The 25,454-nt window shown below is 44.4% G+C and overlaps 1 protein-coding gene across 1 annotated transcript; it reads right to left on the bottom strand.

Moving 5' to 3' along the window:
* Positions 1-5,769: 5,769 nt before the first annotated feature.
* LOC123755748 (C-type lectin domain family 17, member A) lies at positions 5,770-17,744 on the bottom strand. The gene is made up of 3 exons (XM_045738500.2): positions 17,466-17,744; positions 16,133-16,324; positions 5,770-8,321 (listed from the first exon to the last, which is right to left on the bottom strand). Exons 1-3 carry the CDS (start codon positions 17,515-17,517, stop codon positions 8,074-8,076), a joined length of 492 nt encoding a protein of 163 aa, XP_045594456.1. The 5' UTR covers positions 17,518-17,744; the 3' UTR covers positions 5,770-8,073.
* Between the last annotated feature and the right edge of the window lie 7,710 nt (positions 17,745-25,454).

The raw sequence follows: 25,454 nt of genomic DNA on the forward strand, positions 1-25,454 counted from the left end.
GGAGACGAAGAGCATAGAGAATAGCATAGAGTTCCGCTGTGAAGATGCTAGCCTCCGGAGGAAGGCAACATATATAAGTGTGGTCAGGAAAAACAACAGAGTAGCCCACACCGTCAGCAGACTTAGACCCGTTGGTGAAGATGGGAACGGAGTGGGAGTGAGAAGAAAAGTGCTCAAGGAAGAGGCGTTTCAGAACTGTAGGAGGGGTAAAAGCTTTAGTGATGCGGGTCAGAGAAGTACAAAATTTGGGAAGGGTACTAGTGTAGTGTAGAGGGTATTGCCCCCCTCCACGGGGGCAAGGAGGGAACAATATGAGGAGAAATATTAGTAAGATGAACCGAAAGAGAATCTTGTAAGCGAGACAAACGGACAGAAAGAGGAAGGAGGTGAAGAGGAACAGGAACTACAGGAGGGGTAAAAGTCAAAGCACGATAGAGGCGAGAGTGAGGATGCTGTAAGGATCACGCAAGACAGCGAAGACTGTAGCGATCACGGCGATGCTGGAGAGACAGAAAGCTAGTGTCAGCGTACAAGCTGAGGGTAGGAGTTGAACAAAAAGCACCAGAGCTGAGGCGCAACCCAGTATGGTGCAAAGGATCAAGACGGTGAAGAGTAGAAGGAGAAGCAGAAGAGTATGCAGGGCAACCATAATCGAGTTTAGACAGGACGAGAGAGGAATACAAATAGAGGAGCGTGCGCCTATCCGCTCCCCAAGAAGTATGGGACAAAACCTTAAGTAGGTTAAGGACCTTAGAGCATTCAACACGGAGGTAAAAGACATGGGGCGACCAAGGCAAACGAGTGTCAAAGAATAACCCCAAAAGCTTCGTGGAATCTTTGTACTCAAGGGGATGACCATAAAGTGACAAAAAGGGACGAAGAACGACCCGCTTCCGAGTAAAAGTCATGGCACAAGTCTTAGTAGTAGAGAACTTAAAGCCATGATTGGTGGCCCAAGATGAAACGGCATCAATCGCAAGTTGAAACCGCCGTTGAAGGAGAGGCGAATCATCACCTCGACAGCAAAGAGTAAGATCATCAACATAAAGAGCGGAGAAGATGCCAGAAGGAAGGGAGGAAAGGAGACCATTGAGGGCAACCAGAAAAAGAGTAGTACTCAGAACACCACCTTGGGGCACACCTTCATACTGCCGAAAAGAGGCAGAGAGAGTGGCACCAAGCCTGACTCGAAAGGTACGACGAGAGAGAAAGCTATGAAGGAAGAGAGGGAGATTACCACGAAGGCCAAAAGAACGAAGTTGGGACAGAATATGGTATCTCCAAGTCGTGTCATAAGCCTTTCCCAGGTCAAAAAGGACAGCAACAGCTGAGGTCTTCGCAGCAAAAGCAGTACGAATATAGACCTCCAATTTCACCAGGACATCAGTCGTGCTGCGGCACTTGCGAAAACCAAATTGAGAAGGAGAGAGGTGGTGATGGTGTTCCAAAAACCACATCAGACGGACATTTACCATACGCTCAAACAGCTTGCAAACACAACTCATGAGAGCGGAAGACCTTAGGAGACGTACCGAAAGACCCTGGTTTCCGAATAGGGAGTACAACGGCATCGAGCCAGTCCTCAGGAACGGACGACGACTCCCAGACCTGGTTATACAGATTCAGTAAATACTGAAACATGCACGGAGGGAGATGGCGAAGCATCTCATAATGAACGTCATCCGAGCCCGCTGCCGTAGATCCGCAGAGGGCCAGGGCAGACTGAAGTTCAGAAAGAGAGAAAGGATCGTAATAGGGAAGGCAGAGATGAGTGTGGAAATCTAAAGGATAAGATTCAAGAACAGGCTTATGAAGAAGGAAGGATTGAGGAAGATGAGAACCAGAGCTAACAGAAGAAAAGTGGGAACCCAGTTCGGCCGCGACCTTCACTGGATCCGCCACAAGAGTCCCACGGAGGTGGAGAACCGGCGAGACATCTGGAACGAACTTGCCCGCAATCTTGCGGATCTTCTAGATCTGCGGTAGAGGAGTATCGGACGTAATGGTGGAAACATAAGATTTCCAACTCTCACGTTTAGCTGTACGGATGGTTCTACGGGCCACCGCACTTGCCTTCCGAAACAGAATAAAAGAATCAGCCGTCTGCCGGCGGCAGTGTTTTTTCCAGGCTGCACGCTTACAGCGGACAGCCCGAGCACAATCCGCATTCCACCAGGGAACACACTTCCGTATGCCCCAGGAGGAAGAGCGAGGGATAGAGCTGAGGGCAGCGTTGAAGACAGTGTCGTAAAAAAGGAGAAGGGCGCGAGGAAGAGGCAGAGAGGAGTGGTCAGAGAGAGTAGCACGGAGGGTGAATAGGCACCAGTCAGCCTTGGCAAGCTGCCACTTAGGGAAGGAAAGGAGAGGGTGGAAAGAGAAAAAGGAAACGAGGATGGGGAAATGATCACTGTTATGGAGGTCATCAAGAACCTGCCAGGTGAAATCTAAGTAAAGGGACGACGAGCAGAGAGAAAGATCAAGACAGGAAAGGGTGCGAGTTCGAGAGTCCACATGAGTGGGCTCACCAGAATTCAGAAGAGATAGAGAAGAAGCGAGGACAAACGGTTCGAGAAGACGGCCTCGAGTGTTTGTCAGAACATCACCCCAGAGGGAATGTCGACAGTGGAAGTCACCCAAAAGGAGCACTGGCTCTGGCAAGGAGTCCAGGAGGTGCTTAAGATCAGGAAGGGAAAGAGGGACATTTGGAGGGAGATAAATGGAACAGACTGTATACCATTTACCCACAAAAACACGGGCAGCAGAACAATGTATAGGGGACAGAAGAAGTAGGGGGACGAAGGGAATATCAGAACGAATTAAGAGAGCAGTAGACTTATGGGCCCTAGCAAGAGCTGGGGGGAAAGAAGAAAGAAAGGAATAACCACGAAAGTGACCAGGACGAGCATTAAGCATTGGTTCCTGGAGACAAACACAAAGTGATGAAAACTGTGTAATTAGAAGTTGGAGTTCATGGAAGTTGGCATAAAATCCACGAATATTCCACTGAAGAATAGACATTACCAAAGAGAAAGGACAGTAACAGAGAACAAGAAAGAAATAAAAGTAAAGAGGAACACAGTTTATTAAAGAAACTCAGGATCAGGGTCAGGGTCAGGATCAGGAGCAGGGTTGGCAAAATCAGGGTTAGGGGGCATGGGTAAACTTAGTAAGGAGAGAGGGAAGGGAGCGAGAGAACAGACCAGAGGCGGACTGACGGGGTCCGGAGGAGGAGGAGACAACAGAGAGGGGCAGGCAAGGAAAGTTGGAGGAGGGGGGGGGGCAGAAATCAGGGAGTGCACCTCAGGAAGGGCAGCTACAGAGAGGGAATCGGGGGCGGAAGAAACCTCCATATCATAGACAGGGGGTTCGACTACTGAAGTGGGAGGGGATGTAGTGACAGAGTCAGAGGGAGGGGGTGAGGAAGAAAGCGAAACCTTCTTACCCGCCGGAGAGGAAGAAGGAGAGGAGCCAGGCTTACGTTTTTGACTCGAAGAGACAGGTGTTCCAGTAACAAGGTACCGGGCGAAAAACTCAATGGTCTCAGCAGGAGAAGAGGAACGAGAGCGAACAACACGAAGATTGCTGGGAGGATGATGGATATCAGCCTGGACAGACAGGTGGCGTGGAGGGTCAAGAGACTGGGGGAGGGTCGGGAAGAAAGAGTGGGGGGAGATGGGGAAGAAGACAAAGGAGATATGGCGGACTGGGTAGGAAGGGGGGAAATCCCAGATGGAGAACCTGGAGGGAGACCATCTGGGACAGGAGGCAAAGGAACAGGGGGAGGAGGTGGTGGGGGTGGTCGGGTTTAAGGCCTGGAAACGGTTGTGAGACTGAGGAAGACGGGAAGGACGAGGAGAGGTAGAACGCAACACGCGAGCGTAGGAGACGCCCGCGAAAGGGGTGAGACGACGAACTTGGCGTCTCGCTTCAGGGAAAGACAGACGATCACGGTGCTTCAAGTTGAGGACGGCTTCCTCAGTTTGTAGTGCATGCACGAGCGTGAGAAGGTAGGGTGGGCTTCACCGCAATTGAGGCAGCGAGCCTGGGGAGAAGTGCACTCGGACTTAGAATGACTATCGTCCCCACACAAGGGGCACAGATACACAGTACCGGTGCATTTGAGGACACCGTGCCCAAACATCCAACACTTATTGCATAGTCTAGGAGAGGGAATGTACTCCTGAACGGAGCATCTGGCACCAGCAAGAAGAATAGAGGATGGAAGGGCCCTACTATCAAAGGTGGTTTTTACAACTCGAAGGGGCTGACGGCGACGACCACGAGGGGGTCGAGTAAGCGTGTCCACCTGGAGGACAGAATGGCCTTGGACTTCGAGGATATGTTTAATATCCTCATGGCAATCTTTGAGGTCCCGAACACCAGTTGCAACATGGTGTGGGAGGAGAACAGTGCCAACACTGGCATTTAACCGAGCGTTCTTGGAGACCCGAACAGGGGTCTCTCCAATGCAGGATAAAGCGGTTAAGCGAATAGCTGCATCCTGAGAAGGAGCAGCGACGACACGCGTACCATAACTGGTGGAGTTAAAACTAACAGAAGCATCTACTGAATCAACAAGGTGTTTATGGAGGGAGAAATCGTCAGGAGGAGTAGAATCCAGATGGTGGAGATCAAAGTATTTAGCCCACGTAGCGGGACCAAACAAGGCGTTGTAAGTACTATTACGGGAAGGGATCGTGGGAGTGCGGCCGTGGCGGGAATGGCGTTGAGAATCCCCGGAGTTCATAGGGGTAAAAGGCGCAGTAGTCACAATGAGAGACGAAGCCGTGCCAGGGGACGAGGTGGTCACCACTGGGGGCTGGGGACTCGACCCAACCGCAGAGGAGGGAGGGGAGCTGAGGGGAGTAGTCAGGTTGTTGGGGCCCAATGCAGCAGGGGCTACAGGGCCTGGTCTTCCAACACAGTCCAACTCAGGGGCTTGGTCGCCCACCCCACGAGCCTGAGAAAGTACAAAGGAAACATTATCAGCCATGAAAACGAGGGAAAACTTTCATTCACGAATGTGCCCCCACACCCACCATGGAGCCACAATTAGAGGCAGGACACCCAACAAGAAGTTATCGCCGATCTTGCTGGGGCCCCCCCAGGGGTGCATCATGAGTATACGCCCCACAAACGCCACCTTAAGAACCGTGAGTCCGTCGAGAGCGGGTTCAGTGACGAAAGGAGGATTGACAATAAAAGGCTCCCCTCGCTCGAGACGTTGGGTACTACAGTTCTACGAGTGCAAGGGTATGCCTCCTCACACACCCGGGTGTCAAAACAAAAGAAGGTCGAAAGAATAATCAAAACAAGCAAAAGGTCGGCAGGAAATGACAATTTGATAGAAGTGGGGGGGGGGGGGGAGAAAAATGAAACACGAGGAAAAGGAAAAGGGGTCTGGCAAAATTGGTGAAGGCAGCAGCAGGAGCATAAGGCTGCAAAAGGACAGAGGACTGACCCATGGAGCATCACACTCCAGCAGCTGCCCACCAAGCCCCCTCATGGCGACAACGAGCCAGACAGTGAGGGGGATTTCAGCGAAAATGGGATCTTTAATAGTTACAGAACACGAGATTTCTGTGGGATGATTGCATTCTTAAGCTCATTTTATACTAAACGAGTACTGAAAGCTAATTTACCATGGGGAATGCACTAAGGGTTTCATTTAAGTACTAGAGCGTAAACTTGTGCCCCTGATTCTGAATATATCCCCGAGAATTGTTGATAGTACATAGCAAAGCCTTTACATTACACAAAGATAGTACATCAAGTTCAAGTACGTTTATTGAGACAAGAAAAAATGCATCTCAAAGGGATAGAGTAGCTTAGGCTATTTCTACCCCTATCTATTTTAAGTCCCTCAAGGGGCGCACAAATTCCGTGAGTACAGATACCAAATCACAATACAACAATCCCATTTAACATTGCAGGTTAATATAGTAAGCACAGCATATAAGTGTTACACTCATTAGGCAAAATTCTTGTAGCTCCTAAGTATTCTGTCTATCATACCATTATTACACATCCAAACAATTTGATGTGGTACATTACTTATTTCCTTATTTCTACAGTTATCAATAAGTTGACATTCTAATACATAATGTTCTCTGAAGTTCAAATATGTTAATTGAGACAAGTAAAATATATATATATATCTCAAAGAGTAGCTTAGGCTATTTCTAACCCCCCCCCCCCCTTCTCCATACTTCAAGTCTCTCAAGGGGCGCACAAATTCAGTGAGTACAAATACAGAAATCACAATATAAGAATCCCATTTAACATTTTAGAATAATATAGTACTATTTGTGTCTCTGTACCAACTAAGAGTGATAATTGAGGAGCTAACTTGAAGTAAATCCAGCATTGATACAAGGTTACCACTCAAATTATAGTGTGTATGATTATATAGTGTATTTTTTAAATGATAAACAGCTATAGTTCAGAAATTAGTTCCTCTACTAGCTCAAGTGCTAGAAACAGTCCAAATCAAAGTCCAACAAGGCTTAGCACTAGTACATCTGCAACACGGCTAGCAAATACAGCCATTATGTCTACTGCCAAAAATATAAAAGCGACCCTCACTGGAATGAAAGGCCACTTAATCGACAGATAAAAAAATGTGAAGATTTATGTAATCAAACTCCAGTTGATTATGTAGAACTGGAAGGCCATTATAAGGTTGCACAGACCAAATATCAGCATGTACAAATGCAAATCCTGAAATATCAGGATGTACTTGCTATTACTAACATCGATAAAGAGGCAATGGACGCTGTAGTACAAGAAAACGCAGATTATGAAGATACAATACATACAAAGTTACAACACTGACAATTTAATGACCATACACAAGGCCACTACAAACATTGCAGTCACAGCTTCCCAAAACCCGACCCAACCAGAAGTCAAATTACCATCACTCAGTCTCTCAGCTTTCTCTGGTACAAGGGAAGATAGTTGGGACAACTTCTGGAACAAATTTGTCGATTCTGTGGAATCGAACCTGGGCCACAGGATTACGTGTCCTGCGTGCTATACACACCACCATCGACGCCCCACCGATGTGTGTGTGTGTACTCACCTATTTGTGCTTACGGGGGTTGAGCTTTGGCTCTTTGGTCCCGCCTCTCAACTGTCAATCAACTGGTGTACAGATTCCTGAGCCTACTGGGCTCTATCATATCTACACTTGAGACTGTGTATGGAGTCAGTCTCCACGACATCATTTCCTAATGCATTCCATTTGTCAACCACTCTGACACTAAAAAAGTTCTTACTAATATCTCTGTGGCTCATTTGGGCACTCAGTTTCCACCTGTGTCCCCTAGTGCGTGTGCCCCTTGTGTAAAATAGCCTGTCTTTACCCTATCAATTCCCTTCAGAATCTTGAATGTAGTGATCATGTCCCCCCTAACTCTTCTGTCTTCCAGCGAAGTGAGGTTTAATTCCCGTAGCCTCTCCTCGTAGCTCATACCTGTCAGCTCGGGTACTAGTCTGGTGGCAAACCTTTGAACTTTTTCCAATTTGGCCTTATCCTTGACTACATATAGACTCCATGCTGGGGCTGCATACTCCAGGATTGACCTGACATATGTGGTATACAAAGTTCTGAATGATTCTTTACACAAGTTTCTGAATGCCGTTCTTATGTTGGCCAGCCTGGCATATGCCGCTGATGTTATCCTCTTGATATGGTCTGCAGGGGACAGGTCTGGCATGATGTCAATCCCCAAGTCTTTTTCTCTCTCTGAGAAAATGTGTGTGCATATTTTGCACAGAGAGTGTGCAATGTGTGTGCACATCAGTGCACACACACACAGTGTGTGTGTGTGTGTGTGTGTGTGTGTGTGTGTGTGTGTGTGTGTGTGTGTGTGTGTGTGTGTGTGTGTGTGTGTGTGTGTGTGTGTGTGTGTGTGTGTGTGTGTGTGTGTGTGTGTGTGTGTGTGTGTGTGTGTGTGTGTGTGTGTGTGTGTGTGTGTGTGTGTGTGTGTGTGTGTGTGTGTGTGTGTGTGTGTGTGTGTGTGTACACTCAGTTGACGTGCCTGGATTTACATAACAACAACTCATGAACTATTTCAGGGCGTGGACACCCAGCTGACACAGGAAGAGTTCTGAGGCAGAACAGGTGTAATCTTCGAGGCGCATCCTATGGTTGGATTCATAAAAATCAACAAACATAATGCAGTTATATGATGTACTGGATTTTGGCTCTTGTTCTCTCCAGTAAGTGGCCTCCAGGTTAATAGGGCGTCCATCCACCCAGTTCCAGTATCCTTCGTGGCCCTCGTCCGTGCCACCCACCCAAAAGAAGTACGTCTCTGGTGAAGAGAAAGTGTTGATTAAGGGGACAGTTCTGTCATAAGTGAGGACACACTTTACATGATGACTGTAGGCGCCTCTCTCACTTCATGAAGGAGGCGGCTGTATCGTGAAGAATGTCAACAACCACTCCATGGAGTGGCTATACATTTAAAATTGTATACATATAAATTGAATACTTTAAAAAATACACACATATAGAAGTGTGTATTTTGTAAAGCATAATAGTAAATGAAATATATAACACAAGCAGACAGATAAAAGACAAAAGGTAGGAAAAATTTAGGCGTGTAATTGCTGAATCATACACCTTGTGGCAGAAAAGACGGGCACCAAAGCTGGAGCTTGATCTAGCGGGAATAAGCTGGTGAGTACAAATATGTGAGTACATACACAAATAGACACTTTCACACGTGCGAGTACACACACACACACACACAAAACATGGGGGGGGGGGGTTAGGTCATTATGATATGGTTTGAGATGAGGGAGGGACAGAACAGCGTCCAGAGTGTGTTGAAGTCATCAGTGACGAGACACAGAGCCTCAAGGAGAGTCCATCATAGAGCCAACATGAGACAACTAAGCCTCCAGAAGCTACAACGCAAATAGTGGATGAGTTGTACTGTACAAACGTTATTCACAGAAATGTTAAAAAGGATCCAGAGTAAATGTTAATTTTCTCTGTGGACAGACAGGAGGCACTAAAATAGAGGCATCTTGGGCGTGTGCTCATAACTTGCATGCAATGTAAGGCAGATGAAGTTTTTTAAGAAGAGCCTAGTAGCACATATAGAGATAAGAGACCTTATGTTTCACCACCAACACGTGTTCAGGGATGGAAAACCTTGCTTAACTAGCCTGACAGAATTCAATGATCGGGCGAACAATATTAGACAAGACAGAGAAGAGTGACCAGCTCGCAAATGTGTGGATTGTCAGCAAGTTTTCGACACGATGTCCAGCAAGAGAAAAGTGCTCAAGCTGGAGAAGCAGCCAGGAGTGACAGGTAAGATGACAGTAGATAAGGAAGTAACTGAGGAGTTATCAGAGGAGTGTTCTCAGAATAGCGAAATGTCACCAGAGGGGTCCCACTGAGCCTGTGGGACTCTGTAGGACTAACATCTATCAAGGCAGGATAGACACATTTATCTCAGTGTATGCTGAAGACGATAAAATAACGAGGGGGGTTCATTTAAAGAACTAAAGAAACTACAAGATGACGTAGACACAGGAAATAATAATCCAATAAAAAGATACTAGAGTTTAAATCGAGCAAGTGGATAATAATGAAACTATATACAGAAAGTAACTTTTAACACATGTTGTAGATCCATCATCTCCATTAACTCTTCTTGCTTTAAGTTATACTGACACCTAATATCAGACAGCCCAGAGTAACTTTAGTTAGAATTAGCAGTATATAGGTTATATATTTATTGTATAATATTTATTTTGTTGAATTATCAAGACCAGCCTGTAGAAGATAATTTCCATATGTGGCATCAGTTCGTATCTTCACATCATCTGCCGCGAGACATGTTAGGTTCTAGATGTTGGGTATATAGGGCTATGACTCAAATATGGAATTAATTATGAGAATTAATATAATTCAGGGACCACCCACTTTTGGGAAAAGAGGGAAAACAATTAAAAGTGATTATATATAATCTGAGTATAGACTAGGCAGGTACACTATTGACACTATAGAACCAGTGCCTATGTATGTTAGATTATTTAACAATCACTTAAAGAGAATGAATGGACTGTATTATTAATTGATTAAAGTTAAAAGCCTCAAATAACAACACTGGGGGAGTATTTCTAGAAGTTCATATATATCTAGGAACCAGTGTGGTTCGTCACCAGTTCATTAATGGGGTTAGTAAAATAGTAGAATCTGAACTAGAATGTAGATTCTAAAGAATCATGAAGTATTAAATAATCAATATATTGAAAGATTATTAAATCCTAAGAAATAATATATGCAAACTTTCTGAGTACTGAGCAGTAAATTATTGCGTTATATTATTCCTCATGGTCATCATATATAGAAATATTTATATAGAAATTAATAATGACATTAGCCAAATTTTCTATACAACAAGATTTTGTCTTATTTGTAAGACGAATTCACTATGTCCGTTTCGCTACTGGTCGTCGTGATCACAAGGTCCCAATAAGGAAGAAACACCAGTGGTGAACATCGTAGGTGAAGGAAGAAAAACTTGGTTCATCCTCGTCTACGCGCTGTAATAGAGGAAATTTAAGTAGCAATTGACTAGGCTATAATTTATTCCAATACTCACTGAAATTGGAATTAAAAATTGTAAGAAACTAACATTGTACTGGTGGTCTCCTCACAACTTAACGACAGGCTACCCACAAATACACAATCTAGAATGATGCATCAAACCAAAATGTATACTTAACTTGAGCGTGTTGGAACACTAAAGCCTGCTGATATTGTGTCTGCCAGTCCCTGATGTTCACTGCTGTGGACGTGTGATTACGAGCCGTGACTATATTTCTAGACGCGCAATTAAACAGTTGGAGTACTGTAGACCACGTGATGTTGTTAAATGGCTGCCGTCTGTGGAGGCACGTGTGCACCACGCGACACCTTGTGCTTGAGTCCTTCCTCCTTCCTCCCACCACGCTCGGTCACGCATGCGCAGAGACGCTCAAAGCGATCCCGGACTTAAACCATTTCGGTTTATTATTAATTATTTGGGAAAAGGAAGAAGTACAATTTCAACTATCATCACCAATAAATATATTGGATAATAATATCTTTTCTCGTAAGGCAACTGATCTAATTAACATTGCACAAATTGAACGAGAAGGGTTGACGTGTTTTTATTTTACGCCACAGTAATATTTTACTGGAATAATTAATTTGGGTAAATACCCAAGCTCAGTACGCATAAGTATGCGAAACGGTTATCTCTTTCATAAAGAACAATAATTCTAGAAAGAACGTAATTATTACACAGAAATCACAATTGCGTGATGTATCAAATGAACAAATGAAGGGGGGAAAGTTGTGTAAAACCCTGGTTTGTGCCTCGGAGAAGCTGCAGGATCCAGTAAGTTCAATAGAACTTCGGTTTCAACTCCTTTTTGCCATGTCGTAGCTCAGTCGATTAAGGCATCGTCTGGGATGCTCTCGGACGCAGGTTCGAATCCTCGTCACGGCCCTTGTGGATTTGTTCAAAGAGTAATTAACTGCACTCTATATTTCTCCAACATGTGTGGGAGACTTCATGTTTAAGCTTGCAATCGACGCTTTGCGTCATGATGGCTGGGAATTTTCTGGCTAAATTATGCCTTACTATTGAAACGCTAATGCTATTAATTCTACATATTAGTAGTGTTAGTAATTACTATGGGTTAATACAATAATGATGTATTGTTATACAATAATGATGTATTAGTGTTGGAAACTTTCCAACACTGGATTCCTGAAGATTATTAAGTCCACTACGGGCACACCATAACCCATGCTACTTGCAACTCTTTGTTCCAAGTAGCTGAATCTAAAAGAACAACAATCCTGAATATTGGCATGCGACCTTATTGGTCAATGTATATATCGGTCATCCAACCAGGGCATGACACGAGGTCACGTGACTCCAAGGAGGTGGAGCTGGAGTCAAGAGACAACACCTGAGCTCATCAAACACAGGTGTTGGTCGCGAGGCGTCTCTTATATGACGGAAAAAATCTGTGATTTACGGAAGGCGGATCTCAAAGGGAAAGTCTGGGGGTTACCGCATTATGGACATCCGGCGAGACGTCTTCAAGAGGAATATCTAACTACTTTTTTCAAGATCCGAGGCTAGAGGCTAGAGAGAAAGAAGTGTATGCTGAACTCTGAGGTACAGCAGAACTCCATAGTGAGGAGTTGAACTTCAAGCAGTGTAGGGAAGCTACACGTTTTATTGTGGAACCAGTGAAGGAGCGTCACTGATGTTGGAGTAGGACTTCGTTGGGCAGCAGATTGGGAGAACTGAAGAAGTGCCTTTCCTGATTTTTGAAAGAACTAAAGATATGCATTGATAGTGAGCCTCTAGGATCAGAATAGAGGATCGTTTTGGACACATTATTGTATAAGACACATTATTGTTTGAATGCTTATTGGCATATAAGACGCAGTGTAAGGTGAGAGATTGATTTCTTCTTTTGTTGAGGGATACTTATGTATATGTTCCAGGTATTTCAGCCCCGAGCAGAGTTTCATATACTTGTATGGTTGAAGATACATTTTTGTCGTGTCAGGTATTTCAGCCCCAAACAGTGAGGGGGATAGTAGGTTTTGAGCCAAGAGTTGTGCAGCCGCTTGATATGTATAGTTGGTGATGCTGAACCCATCTCCAAGATGTAGATGCGTACAGGGTGATCTCCTAGATATATTGCAAGCACTCTAGTGTCCATTGTTGGTCAGCTGACGGTACTGGGAGTGTGGCTGCTGAGGTCGACTGTTGTTCTGTCAGGGAGTGGTTGGAGACACTGTCCGCCTGCATGCAAGTAACAGTCTAGTGAAACAACCAGAGCTCCCTTTTGGGTTTAAATCTCCAACCAGCTCATCATAATACCTGACGTGGGAAGAGACCACAGGGGAGGCTCCAGGGGCGAGTATTATTAAAGCAGTAGCTTAAGAGAAGTAAGGTACGGTCAAACAATATCCTGCAGCGACAATTAAGGGGAAAGCCTACTGGAATAGGGGCCACAGTGAATCTGGAGTGATAAGTGTTGTCAAGTGGTAGTCAAGTTAAAGTGGTTCCAAGAAGTGACCTCCAGTCCCACTAAATGAATAAGGAGAAAATATGAATAATGGGAGAACAAGGAAGGGAAGGGCAGGGGAAGTGTTGGAGGGACGGGAATGAGCTTCCTGGAGGGAGAGTAGAGAAGGAGACACCAGCCTACCAGACACACGCAAGTGACACACTACGAGGTTAAGCGAGTGCCAGCACATGGGAACAATCAGGGAGGCGTCTTCAGTATTCATGTTGGGCAGGAACAACACTCTAACTCTCCACCTGCACATTCTCTCTCAGACCAAATAGACCAAGTACCAAAAATCCACTCACCTTAGCCTCACCAGTTCCCTTACCCCCCATCCACTAACTATCTATAATTCTATCATTTCGCTTCCTCCAAAATATCTACAAATTCCTCCCTCCCACTATATCACTTCATCAATCTACCCGCATCTTCTGAATGGCCAATTCTCCTCCACTCCCCTATACCTTCTTCCCCTTCCACTACTGCCCTCCCCACTCTGGTTATTAACTTGATCTTACATGTACCCCACCCATAGGGTAGGACCCTTACCCCACCCATAGGGTAGGACCCGTGCTCCACCCATAGGGTAGGACCCGTGCTCCACCCATAGGGTAGGACCCGTGCTCCACCCATAGGGTAGGACCCGTGCTCCACCCATAGGGTAGGACCCGTGCTCCACCCATAGGGTAGGACCCGTGCCCTACCCATAGGGTAGGACCCGAGCTCCACCCATAGGGTAGGACCCGTGCTCCACCCATAGGGTAGGACCCGTGCTCCACCCATAGGGTATGACCCGTGCTTCACCCATAAGGTACCTTATGGTAGGTACCTACCCATAGGTACCTACCCTTATGGGTAGTACCTACCCATAAGGTAACTAAGACCCTACCCATAAGGTTGGACTGACCTGGTCAAAGACTTGTATAAACAATGTATTGCCAAAAACTCTGGTACACCAACGCTGATAGCATGACAAATAATAGCAGAGGAACTCTGAGAGAGAGAAGGATACACAGACGATGATGCTATAGCAGTTGTAGAGAATAGCTTAACGTAAATGAATAATTAAATATTCCACAGTTATGGGGCCAATTTGGAAGTGATCACATAACTGAAATGAACGTTGAAGAAGAATTAAGGGCAATGAACCTCACATTAGTGGATGAGAGACGAAGCAGAGGAGATATGACCACGATGTCCAAGGTCCTCAGGGGCATTAACAAAACAAACAAAGACCTTCTGTTATGTAAAGAAATTGATGTTTTTTGTAATCGCATAAATGAGTGATTAGAAAAAACGTCGATGTTGGGATAATTACGGATGGGAACGAACAGGTTGAGGCAATTCCGAAGATTGACTAAAACGAAGATGTTACCAACTTAAGCAAACTTAATCTTGCACATGTTAGGCACCATTTATATATTATGCAGTTCGGTTTTGGTCTCCACACGTTCACGTGTGGAATTAACATATATTCAAATGGATGCATAGAGAGAAGAATGACAAAGTTTATCTCATAAATTTGAAACCTTCCTTATGAAGAGAGATTTAAAAATGCAAAATTTACATTCTCAAGTCAGACGAAGACTGAGAGATGAAACGATTGAGGACTATTACGACTGAATGGACATAACAAAAGTGATGCAAATAAAGTTTTAAATATAGTGGTTTCAAGAAGAACCACTTTATAAAATAATGTCGCAAAATATTGCTGGAAAACAATGGATATATATTGGGCAAGTTTAGGTACAGGTAAGACCTGGGTAAATACTGGTTTATTATCTGACGTGTAGATTTAGGTTCAAGTTACCGAACATCATAATAGAAGTGAGATCCTTTAATTGTTTGAAGAGTAGGTTAGACACAAATAGGAAAGAGTCTACGTGGATATATATATAAATATAAACTGCCTCGAATGGGTTAATAGAGGATCTGCAGTCTCTCTTATTATTATGCTCTTGAGATATAAGAGCTAGCAGCTTATCGACAGCTCGCACAGCTTGACGCCAGCTGCACAGCTTGACGCCAGTTCACACAGCTTGACCTCAGTTCACACAGCTTGACGCCAGTTCACACAGCTTGACGCCAGCTGCACAGCTTGACGCCAGTTCACACAGCTTGACCTCAGTTCACACAGCTTGACGCCAGTTCACACAGCTTGACCTCAGTTCACACAGCTTGACGCCAGTTCACACAGCTTGACCTCAGTTCACACAGCTTGACCTCAGTTCACACAGCTTGACCTCAGTTCACACAGCTTGACGCCAGCTCACACAGCTTGACGCCAGCTGCACAGCTTGACGCCAGTTCACACAGCTTGACCTCAGTTCACACAGCTTGACCTCAGTTCACACAGCTTGACCTCAGTTCACACAGCTTGACCTCAGTTCACACAGCTTGACGACAGTTCACACAGCTTGACGACAGTTCACACAGCTTGACGCCAGCTGCACAGCTTGACCTCAGTTCACACAGCTTGACCTCAGTTCACACAGCTTGACCTCAGTTCACACAGCTTGACCTCAGTTCACACAGCTTGACCTCAGTTCACACAGCTTGACGCCAGTTCACACAGCTTGACGCCAGCTGCACAGCTTGACGCCAGTTCACACAGCTTGACGCCAGTTCACACAGTTTGACGCCAGTTCACACAGCTTGACGCCAGCTCACACAGCTTGACGCCAGTTCACACAGCTTGACGCCAGCTGCACAGCTTGACGCCAGTTCACACAGCTTGACGCCAGCTCACACAGCTTGACCTCAGTTCACACAGCTTGACGACAGTTCACACAGCTTGACGCCAGCTCACACAGCTTGACGCCAGCTGCACAGCTTGACGCCAGTTCACACAGCTTGACGCCAGCTCACACAGCTTGACGCCAGCTGCACAGCTTGACGCCAGTTCACACAGCTTGACGCCAGCTCTCACAGCTTGACGCCAGCTGTCACAGCTTGGTGTAACACAGAGAACTAGGCAAGTGTACACAACTACACTAAAGAAAAAACAGTAAGGAGTCACTACCGGCATTAAGGGCGTAGGAAGCTATGTGGGAGTAGTCGTTGCAGTAGGTCTCGAAGACGGCCAGGTCGGCGTCCTCCCCCGGCAGGAGGTCCTGGCAGTACCCCCGCGCCTCGCTCCACGTCATCGCCGTCTGAGACAAGTAGTAGCAGCCCTCCCCGATCCTGACGAAGGGCTCAGGGCACGAGGACTTACCTGCGTCACGGCCCGCACCAGGAGATGAGCATAGTTAGTGATGAGTGTGAAGGTGACCCCTCACGTCAGTCATGAGTTAACCAGTCACGTCAGTCATGAGTCAACCAGTCACGTCAGTCATGAGTTAACCAGTCACGTCAGTCATGAGTCAACCAGTCACGTTAGTCATGAGTCAACCAGTCACGTCAGTCATGAGTCAACCAGTCACGTCAGTCATGAGTCAACCAGTCACGTCTCCCATGAGTCAACCAGTCACGTCACCCATGAATCCTCCAGTTAAGGCAATCATGAATCATCCAGTTAGGTCACCCAAGCTGTTTTCAGCAGCTCAGTCAATAAAGCAATCCTACTTTACTTCAGCAGTAAAACTTTTCAATATTTAGTTCTATCACCCAAGTTCTGTTCTCGCTATCCCTATATTTTATTAGCTAAAAAAAATTAAGGTATTCTTTGTTATACACTGGCAAACTATCATTGTTTTATTTAAATATTTTATTATCTGCCATATATACTTTTTAGTTGCTTAACATACTTTGAGATTGTCCTTGCTTTATATGGAGCCGGATGAAGCCTGCCCTGGTTTTTTATCCTGTAGTAAGACTGTTCAGGTGTCCGGAACACCGTCCAGGTGTCCGGAACACCGTCCAGGTGTCCGGAACACCGTCCAAGCGTCCGGAACACCGTCCAGGCGTCTGGAACACCGTCCAGGCGTCTGCAACACCGTCCAGGCGTCTGGAACACCGTCCAGGCGTCTGGAACACCATCCAGGTGTCCGGAACACCGTCCAGGTGTCCGGAACACCGTCCAGGCTTCTGGAACACCGTCCAGGCGTCTGGAACACCATCCAGGCGTCTGGAACACCGTCCAGGCGTCTGGAACACCGTCCAGGCGTCTGGAACACCGTCCAGGCGTCTGGAACACCGTCCAGGCGTCTGGAACACCGTCCAGGCGTCTGGAACACCGTCCAGGCGTCTGTAACACCGTCCAGGCGTCTGGAACACCGTTCAGGCGAACGGGAACACTACTCCAATACCTAACGTTACACTATTTTACTATAAAATTTGCGGTTCTATTCTCATGCCGAGTCAAAATATGATTATAGTTATGCTGACTACTACATAATATATCTAATACCACTCACCGGCCTCCACCTGCGTCAAGAGGTTGATGACCAGCAGAACTGGCACGAACATGGTGACCTCAGCTGGTGGTGATCTCGGATGGTGGTGACCTCGGGTAGTGGTGACCTCAAGTGGTGGTAACCTCAGCTGGTGGTGACCTCAGCTGGTGGTGATCTCAGGTAATGGTAACCTAGGGTGGTGCAGGTCTCAGGTGGTGGTGACAGTGGTGAAATAGTGATGCTACGAGTCTCTTAACCAGGTTTGCTTGTGAAATCTGCCGTCGTCTCACCGTCATTCCAAGTACCTGGTCGCTTTATATCGGAACCAGGAAGCGTCCACCTTTTTTACTGGCGTGACCTTGCGTCATCCACATGGGAACTGGGCAGCTGAAGTCTTTTATTTATGCAGATTACGATTTCCCTGACTGATATACACCTTCTGGCAGAAATGAAGCATGTTCACCTTGAACTTGTCACTCCTAATTGTTTGTTTTACCTCCAGGTTCGTAGCTAGGTATCCTCGAGAGATAAGATATAATTATGAAATCCGATAGTACAAGAAAAATCGGAATATTGGACATAATGGAGAAACTAACACCAGTGCATTTCCACTTTGGTAGTTCTAGGGAACAGTAGAGACGACACACACACGGGAACTATACCTGCCATCATAACGGCTCAGCATATTGGTCACTCTCTCTTTCCCAATGTACTCGGGTGTCCTTCTCTCAGACCTTACTCCATTATTAGTTCCAAAATTATTTTATTGGGATTGATCTTTGTCAGTACGAAGGATAATCTCGTCATCTCTTTTACACATCACACAGAGGTGTGAGGAAAAATCTATAAACACACATTTAATAAAACAAAGAAATGCACAGAAATGATACATCAAGAGAATTCCCCCAACATCCTTGCACCGATTTACTGCAGCCTCACGTCTGTAACATGACTTAATTTGTAATTCACCTCTTGCCTGCCAGATAGCCTTCCAGCCTACCTGCCAGCCTGTCTGCCAGCTAGCCTGCCAGCTTGCCTGCCAGCAACCTGTCAGCCAGCTTGCTAGCCAACCAACCTGGCTGCCAGCTAGTCTGGTAGTGTAGGGTGAGGTGATGGGTCAAAATAATATAGGAACAATCAAACATATGGTAAGAAATTGGGGAAAAGCGGGGTAATAAGGGGAAATGGTGCTCATCAAACACTGGGTAAGACAGTGGGCAGGGAGAACTTGGTAGAGGTATCTTATATCTGTCTGGGCATGCACTGTAACCATTGTTATACATTCCATTGTTGGTGGGTTTAGTATAAACTTCTGTGGTGAAAGTGTTGACTTTGGTTCTCACTTAGACATCGAAGAAAGGGAGTGTACCATCGATGCCTAGTTCATGGGGTAATGTTAAGCACTGAGTTTCGGGTAAGTACATCCTTTAATTGCAACCATTCCTGGAGGAGTTTTACACATAATTGTTACGACTAACGGGCCAACTTACTCAAAATTCAGTGCTTAACTTTAATCTAAGGAAAATTAGAGAACATTTGCGCTAGAATCATTGATCTCACCCTATCGGTCACAATCTATATAAATAAAAATGTAAATGTTCGTTTGTTCAAAATCTCCGAAAAATCTTCACCGATTGCTTTGAAATTTTCACACAACGTTTCATTCGCATCCGAGCGGGTTTTTATATGCATACTATATAGATGTTAAGTCTGTGACGGGAAAAACATGAGTTTTTCATGTGAAGGAAATCTTCGAAACCTCCTTACCGATTGCTTTGAAATTTTGACACAATGTTGCATTCGAATTGGCGCATGTTATTATATACCTACTATATACATGCCTCACCTGTGACTGGAAAAAACATGTTTGTTTTTTTAAACAGCGCCATCTGTTGGACGTAAGAGCAACACACGCTACAATCTTCGAAAGTTCTTCTTAGATTGCTTTGAAATTTTGACACAACCTTCCATTCAAATATGCGTATGTTTTTAAATACCTACTATATAGATGCCACACCTGTGACAGATAAAAACATGCTTTTTTGAAAAACAACGCCATCTGCTGCACATAATAGCAACACTCGCTATACTAAATACGTTATGATTCCTTTTTGTTGTTTCCGATTGCATTGATGAATTGAATTTTCATTGATTTTTATTTATTTTCATTTTGATATAATTATTTTGTGTGACATTGCGCTGGAATTGATCTGTGCTTTTTACCATTCCATTCATTTCATAAGTATAAGTATTTGTTGCCACACCTGTGACAGGTAAAAATCTTTTTTTTTTAAGAAACAGCATCATCTGATGCATGTAAGAGCAACTCTTACATCAAATACACGAGCTTGATCCTTATATCAAATACATTGCTATACTAAATATGTTACGATTCCATTTCAAGTGTTTCCGATTGCATTGACAAATTGAATTTTCATAGATTTCGATTTATTTTAATATTGATTTAATTATTTTGTGTGACATTGCATTGGAATTGAGCTGTGTTGATTACCATACCATTCATTTCGTGTGTATAAGTACAGATGCCACACCTGTAACAGGTAAAAACATGTTTTTTATGAAAAACAGCGCCATCTTGCACGTAAGAGCAACAAACGCTTTACTAAATATGTTACAATTCCATTTCAACATTTTTTAACTTCATTGATAATTGAATTTTCATAGGTTTATATTTATTTTCATTTTGATTTAATTATTTTGCGTAACTTTGTGTTGGAATTGAGCTGTGTTGTTTACCATACCGTTCATTTCGTGAGAATATATATATATATATATATATATATATATATATATATATATATATATATATATATATATATATATATATATATATATATATATATATATATATATATATATATATATATATATATATATATATATATATATATATTGTGACGGTGTTCCCCCCCCCCCCCTTATATTTCTCCCACGCCTGCAGTAAGAGTCATGTCCACTTTACCCAAGCGTTCTCTACGTCGCAGGCATCAATTTGATATATGTGGGAGAGTGGAGTGTTCTCGGAGTGCCGAGAAATTTATAAAACAATGATATTTTGGCCTGTGGTTTAGGCCCTTTAGGAAGCCAAGATGGCGCTGGCTCTCCTGTTTCCCCGCCAAAACTGTGTGACGTCAGTGACACCGGATTGGTCACCGACAGCAATGTGGCACAGGGAGCCAATGAAAACCTCCCGTGGCAAATGTGACGTCATGAAGGAAGGGGGGTCCGGTCAGCGCGCCGCGTTGGCGCCATCAGTCAGACACGACACGTCAAGGAGGTTGGACGTGCGAAGATTGGTCCTGTCAGTTTGGCAGTGTTTTCCCACTCCCGTGGATTTTACGCGTCACCTGAAGTCTGCCAGTACTCTGTGAGGTCTTCCTTCGTTCATGTGTGGAACCAGAGAGGGAATCGACGGTTATTGAGCAACAAGTGCTCCAGGACAGGTACTGTGCAAGAAGTGAAGTCTGTGAAGTGACGTATGCGACGTCTGAGGCAGTTCACCCATTCGTGAAGGCGTAGTGGCTGAACAGAGCCACTGGGTAGCAGAGGAAGAAGAGGACTATTTGGGAATACGAACGACTGCAGCCGAGAAGTAGGCGGGCAGCCGTAGCTGGGAGAAGTCGACAGCCGGGAGACCGACTCCAACCCTACAAGAAGTCGAGGAGGAGCACGGACCTGCAGGGATAAGGCACGGAGACGATGCGCTTACGGTGGGACATTGTTTGAGTTCCTGGAGGACACGACAACGTGTGTGTGTGGGGGCGTTCCCGACACAAGGCAGGAGCCAGGACCAGGAACTACAACTCAACTCTCATCGGAGGATAGGTGGAAGTAGGTGGTTCTAGTTTCCCTCCCAATTCCCCTTTAGTCAGCTATATTATTCAGCTATATATTTAGCCTGAGGATTTTGTATGTCGTGAGCAAGGCTCACCTATGTCACAGTAAGGCACCAGTGTGCAGAATAGTACTATCAAGAGTACTCACGATATTCATGTTTATTATTGGTGTGTACAGGCACCCGGAGTTATTGATGAATTTACTGTGTTGAGAATGTCTTTCATGAGACTTTAATTGAAACATATAGTGAGAGAATATATATAATATTATGCCAGTATTTGGAAGTTAGGCTATGTGCCCAGTAACTATTTATTACCATTTATTGATGTCTGATTTATCTATATATATTATATATGTCTATGTTCGTGCACTGAATAATCATGCGTGTGTGCAGTGATTAATTGCGTTATCGCCCACGAAAGGAAATTACTGAGAACTCCAGTGTTAAATAATTCATAAATTATAAATAAACGAAGGGCAGTGTGTAATACCATTACAGTGAATTATTGTCGCATTTATTATAGAAACGATTGTTTGAGCCCGAGAACAGTGTAGCGAAGTAATACGTGCTATTGTCGCAAATATCGAGTGTTCGAACTTCTAGTGATCTTTGAGAACTTAAAGAAACAGCGCGCATGACGCCAGAGAAACAAGCAATAAACATTCGCGCGGGGGAAGGCGCCCAGCTGATTTTGACAGTGACGAGAGGGGGAGTGTTGCCGACTTAGCGAGTGTATATTATACATGGGAACGAACGACTCCCGTCTGGATCAGCTGATTGTTTATTGATATGACCTTGTGATGCCTTTTGAATGAGTTTTAAGTAAAATACAAAATACATTTGTGTTTATATCATCCCCTCCATTTATCTTGTGGCTATATAATACCTGCAGACAGAGAGTGATAGAAGTAAATACCTGCCTGATATCCTGATCTATTGAGTGTGTCCTTGCCAAGGTTACCGCAAATTCAACAAATCCACTGACGTGTTACTGGACACCGAAAACACCAGTTGGCGACCTTGTGGTTAATAGTAAAGCCCTATTGTTGGGGCGGGCACATAACAGTTAAGTGAACGAGTTGTGTTCCCACTCCTTCTCAATCAGAGGCCGGTTGGGATTGACTGGGATACTCTCCTGGCGTGCAGTGGCGCCGCGAGGATAGAGTGAAGACCCGCAGGGCTACGGTGAGTGACCTTGAGTATAACTGTTGCTCACACCACCAGAGAGTGGAACCTAATTCCCCAACAATATATATATATATATATATATATATATATATATATATATATATATATATATATATATATATATATATATTTAACTGTTTTTCTTATATTTCAGTGATGGGAACATCAGAAAATTTGAGGTTCCCACTTTTCTGATGGGAACATCAGATCATTTGGGAATGCATCTGGACGAGGGAGTGGGGAATGTTGGGGAGGAAGAGGGGATGGTGGAGTGGGTAATGGTTAGCAGCATGAGGGGACGCTGGAGTGGGGAGGGTAAAGGGACAGGGAAGTAGGGAATGGTTGGGAGGACGAGGGGATGGGGGAGAGAGGAATGGTTGGGAGGAAAAGGGGATGTGGGAAGGGGGAATGATGGGAAGGACCGGGAAACAGGGGAAGATTGCTGTGGCTCAACAACGCACATGCATTGTTGAGACACAGCAACGCATGGCCGGGTACAGCTAGTACAATATATATTAATTTAAGACATGTTACAGCAGTTAATTTCTATGTTCATAAATTTTATATTGTATAAAGCTGTTAATGCTTTAGTGCCTTTACCTATAATTAGTAAACTTATAATTTTTAAACATAAATTTGTCTTTGATTGATTTAAAACCTAAATGGCGTGTCTCAAGAAAGACAGAAATTTAAGCTACATTTTAAATCTTTTAACATTAAAATATAAAACATTTAAGTTCAAGCACAAATATGTAAACAGTAATTCTAAATGCTGTTTCCATTCAAGCTTCGAGCACCGGACAATGCAAGCCCATCGATAAATACTGTAATTAACAGAGATTCGCAAATATTGCTTAAAGTTGTAAATGGAATCAGAAAGAAAGATATATAAGAATTCTAATGAATCTTTCTCAGGAAATGTAACTAATCAGAGAAAATAGATATACATATATTCATAAGGTTTTTTTGCAGTCGGTAGAATTATAAGTTTGTCTTCAGATAAACTTGCAATAGGTCAGTTCTGCAGCTGACCCAGCAACGATACTGAATAAACGATCAGGTGATCCAGAACAAAATCGCCAATAATTGTGCAAGAACAGTTTGCTGATTCATACATAGGGGTCGTCCAAATGAGTTCACAAGAACGTTCATATCACAACTAACCAAGAAGAAATATATGACGCTAAATGAATGTGGGTCTTGATCATTGACGGTTGTGCACGGACCCTTAACTGCTGGCTGCTGTTGCCCAGTGAGATGATGTTCAATGAGAACCTAATGTGATAATGCTCAAGATGAGCCGTGTGAAGGCAGAGCTCTGAGGCTGCTAGAGTCACATGCCATCTTTCCCCTCTACCCTCCTTCTGTGTACACAATTAGGGAACAAAAATTCCTAACATAACTACATGTAACTACATTGCAATATTTTTTCGTGAAACATCATTTAATAAATTTAAACGATGTTTAAAGCATCAGACTTATATTTAAAGCATAATGCCAGCAAGCGTTTTAAGGTAGCGTTTGGAAGCAAAGTTTTAGCAGATAAGAAAGACTACGTGACCATCACCTCATCGAGCAGGGCATGCGGCGCAGTATGTTGCGATTTTCCTGGTAGATAAAGTTATCTGTTGATGAGAGGGAACAGATGACAATAAGAGTGTACTAACCTGTACCTGCAAGGGTCGCTAAGGTCTTCCAGCCCAACGTGGGAGCGAGCAGACAGCCAAGGAATGTTTACGTTTTTTACCAAGGGAATAGGTACGGAGGGGAAGAGGTTTAGGGGGGATGTGTGCCGGATCTCAGAGAGGTTAAAGTTTAGCGTCTCGTCCATTCTGGTGTTGGTGGTGTTACCAGGGCGTTTGGTGTTGGGTTAGTAGTTTAGTAGGACGTCCCAGCGGTGCGGGAGGCTGCTGGTGTTATGACAATGGAGGTGACTGTGAAGTGGCAGTGTTGAAGACCAGCAGGACCTCGTAGATCAGCAGGACCTCGTGGTCCTGCTGGACATAACCAGCCTCCAGCATTGCTTACCCCTTGTGATTAAGTGCAGAAAAAGACCAATTCCTCAGGACCGTCCAGGGAGTCGCTGGACAAGATTCGTGATCTTGGAACGTCAGAATTATTGGATGTGCTTCCTCACTTTATGTTGCAGTGTTACCATTCCGTTTTGCCAGTAAATTTTGGGAATATTAATTTAGAGATACGTTCCTCGAATTCGGCATTAAAGTGGTGAATGGACACTTTTTCAACATGTCATCATTGGCTTTATAACTATCGCTAGCTTTAACAGAAGAATATGGCAAAATGGCGATTGGGGACGCAAAAAAAGTGACAATTATTAATTTACTGTAACAGACTTTATTAAAATATATAGTGTTGTATTTCAACGAGACTGTAGTCGAAACTCTCGATTCACATATTGTAGTTATATAATACTGCTAACTACTATTTCAGGATGCGAAGCCAAGGGATATAAGAAATTGGCGCATTTCCTTAAAGGCTAGTATAAAGCTACTAGATACACCCTAGTATATTTGCGGAAGGTTATTTTGCGAGGCCCCCTCCCTATCCGGCCCGTTGTTGCCGTGAGGGGGGGCTTGGTGGGCGACTGTTGGAGTGTGATGCTCCATGGGACAGTCCTCTGTCCTTTTGTAGCCTTATGCTCCTGCTGCTGTGTTCTCGAATTATGCCAGATACCTTTTCCTTTTCCTTGTGTTTCACTTTTCTCCCCCGCCCTCTTCTCCTTTCTCATTGTCATTTCCCGCCGATCTTTTGCCAGTTTTTATTATTCATTTGGGCTTCTTCTGTTTTGATGCCCAATTATTTGAGGCGGCATACTCTCTCACCCATATAACTGTGGTACCCAACGTCTCAAGCAAGGGGACGCTTTTATTGTCAATCCTCCTTTCGTCACTGAACCCGATCTCGACAGACTCACGGTTCTGAAGGTGGCGATTGTGGGGCGT

This window comes from Procambarus clarkii, chromosome 43, assembly GCF_040958095.1.
Source record: "Procambarus clarkii isolate CNS0578487 chromosome 43, FALCON_Pclarkii_2.0, whole genome shotgun sequence".
In the NCBI taxonomy this organism is placed as follows: domain Eukaryota; kingdom Metazoa; phylum Arthropoda; class Malacostraca; order Decapoda; family Cambaridae; genus Procambarus; species Procambarus clarkii.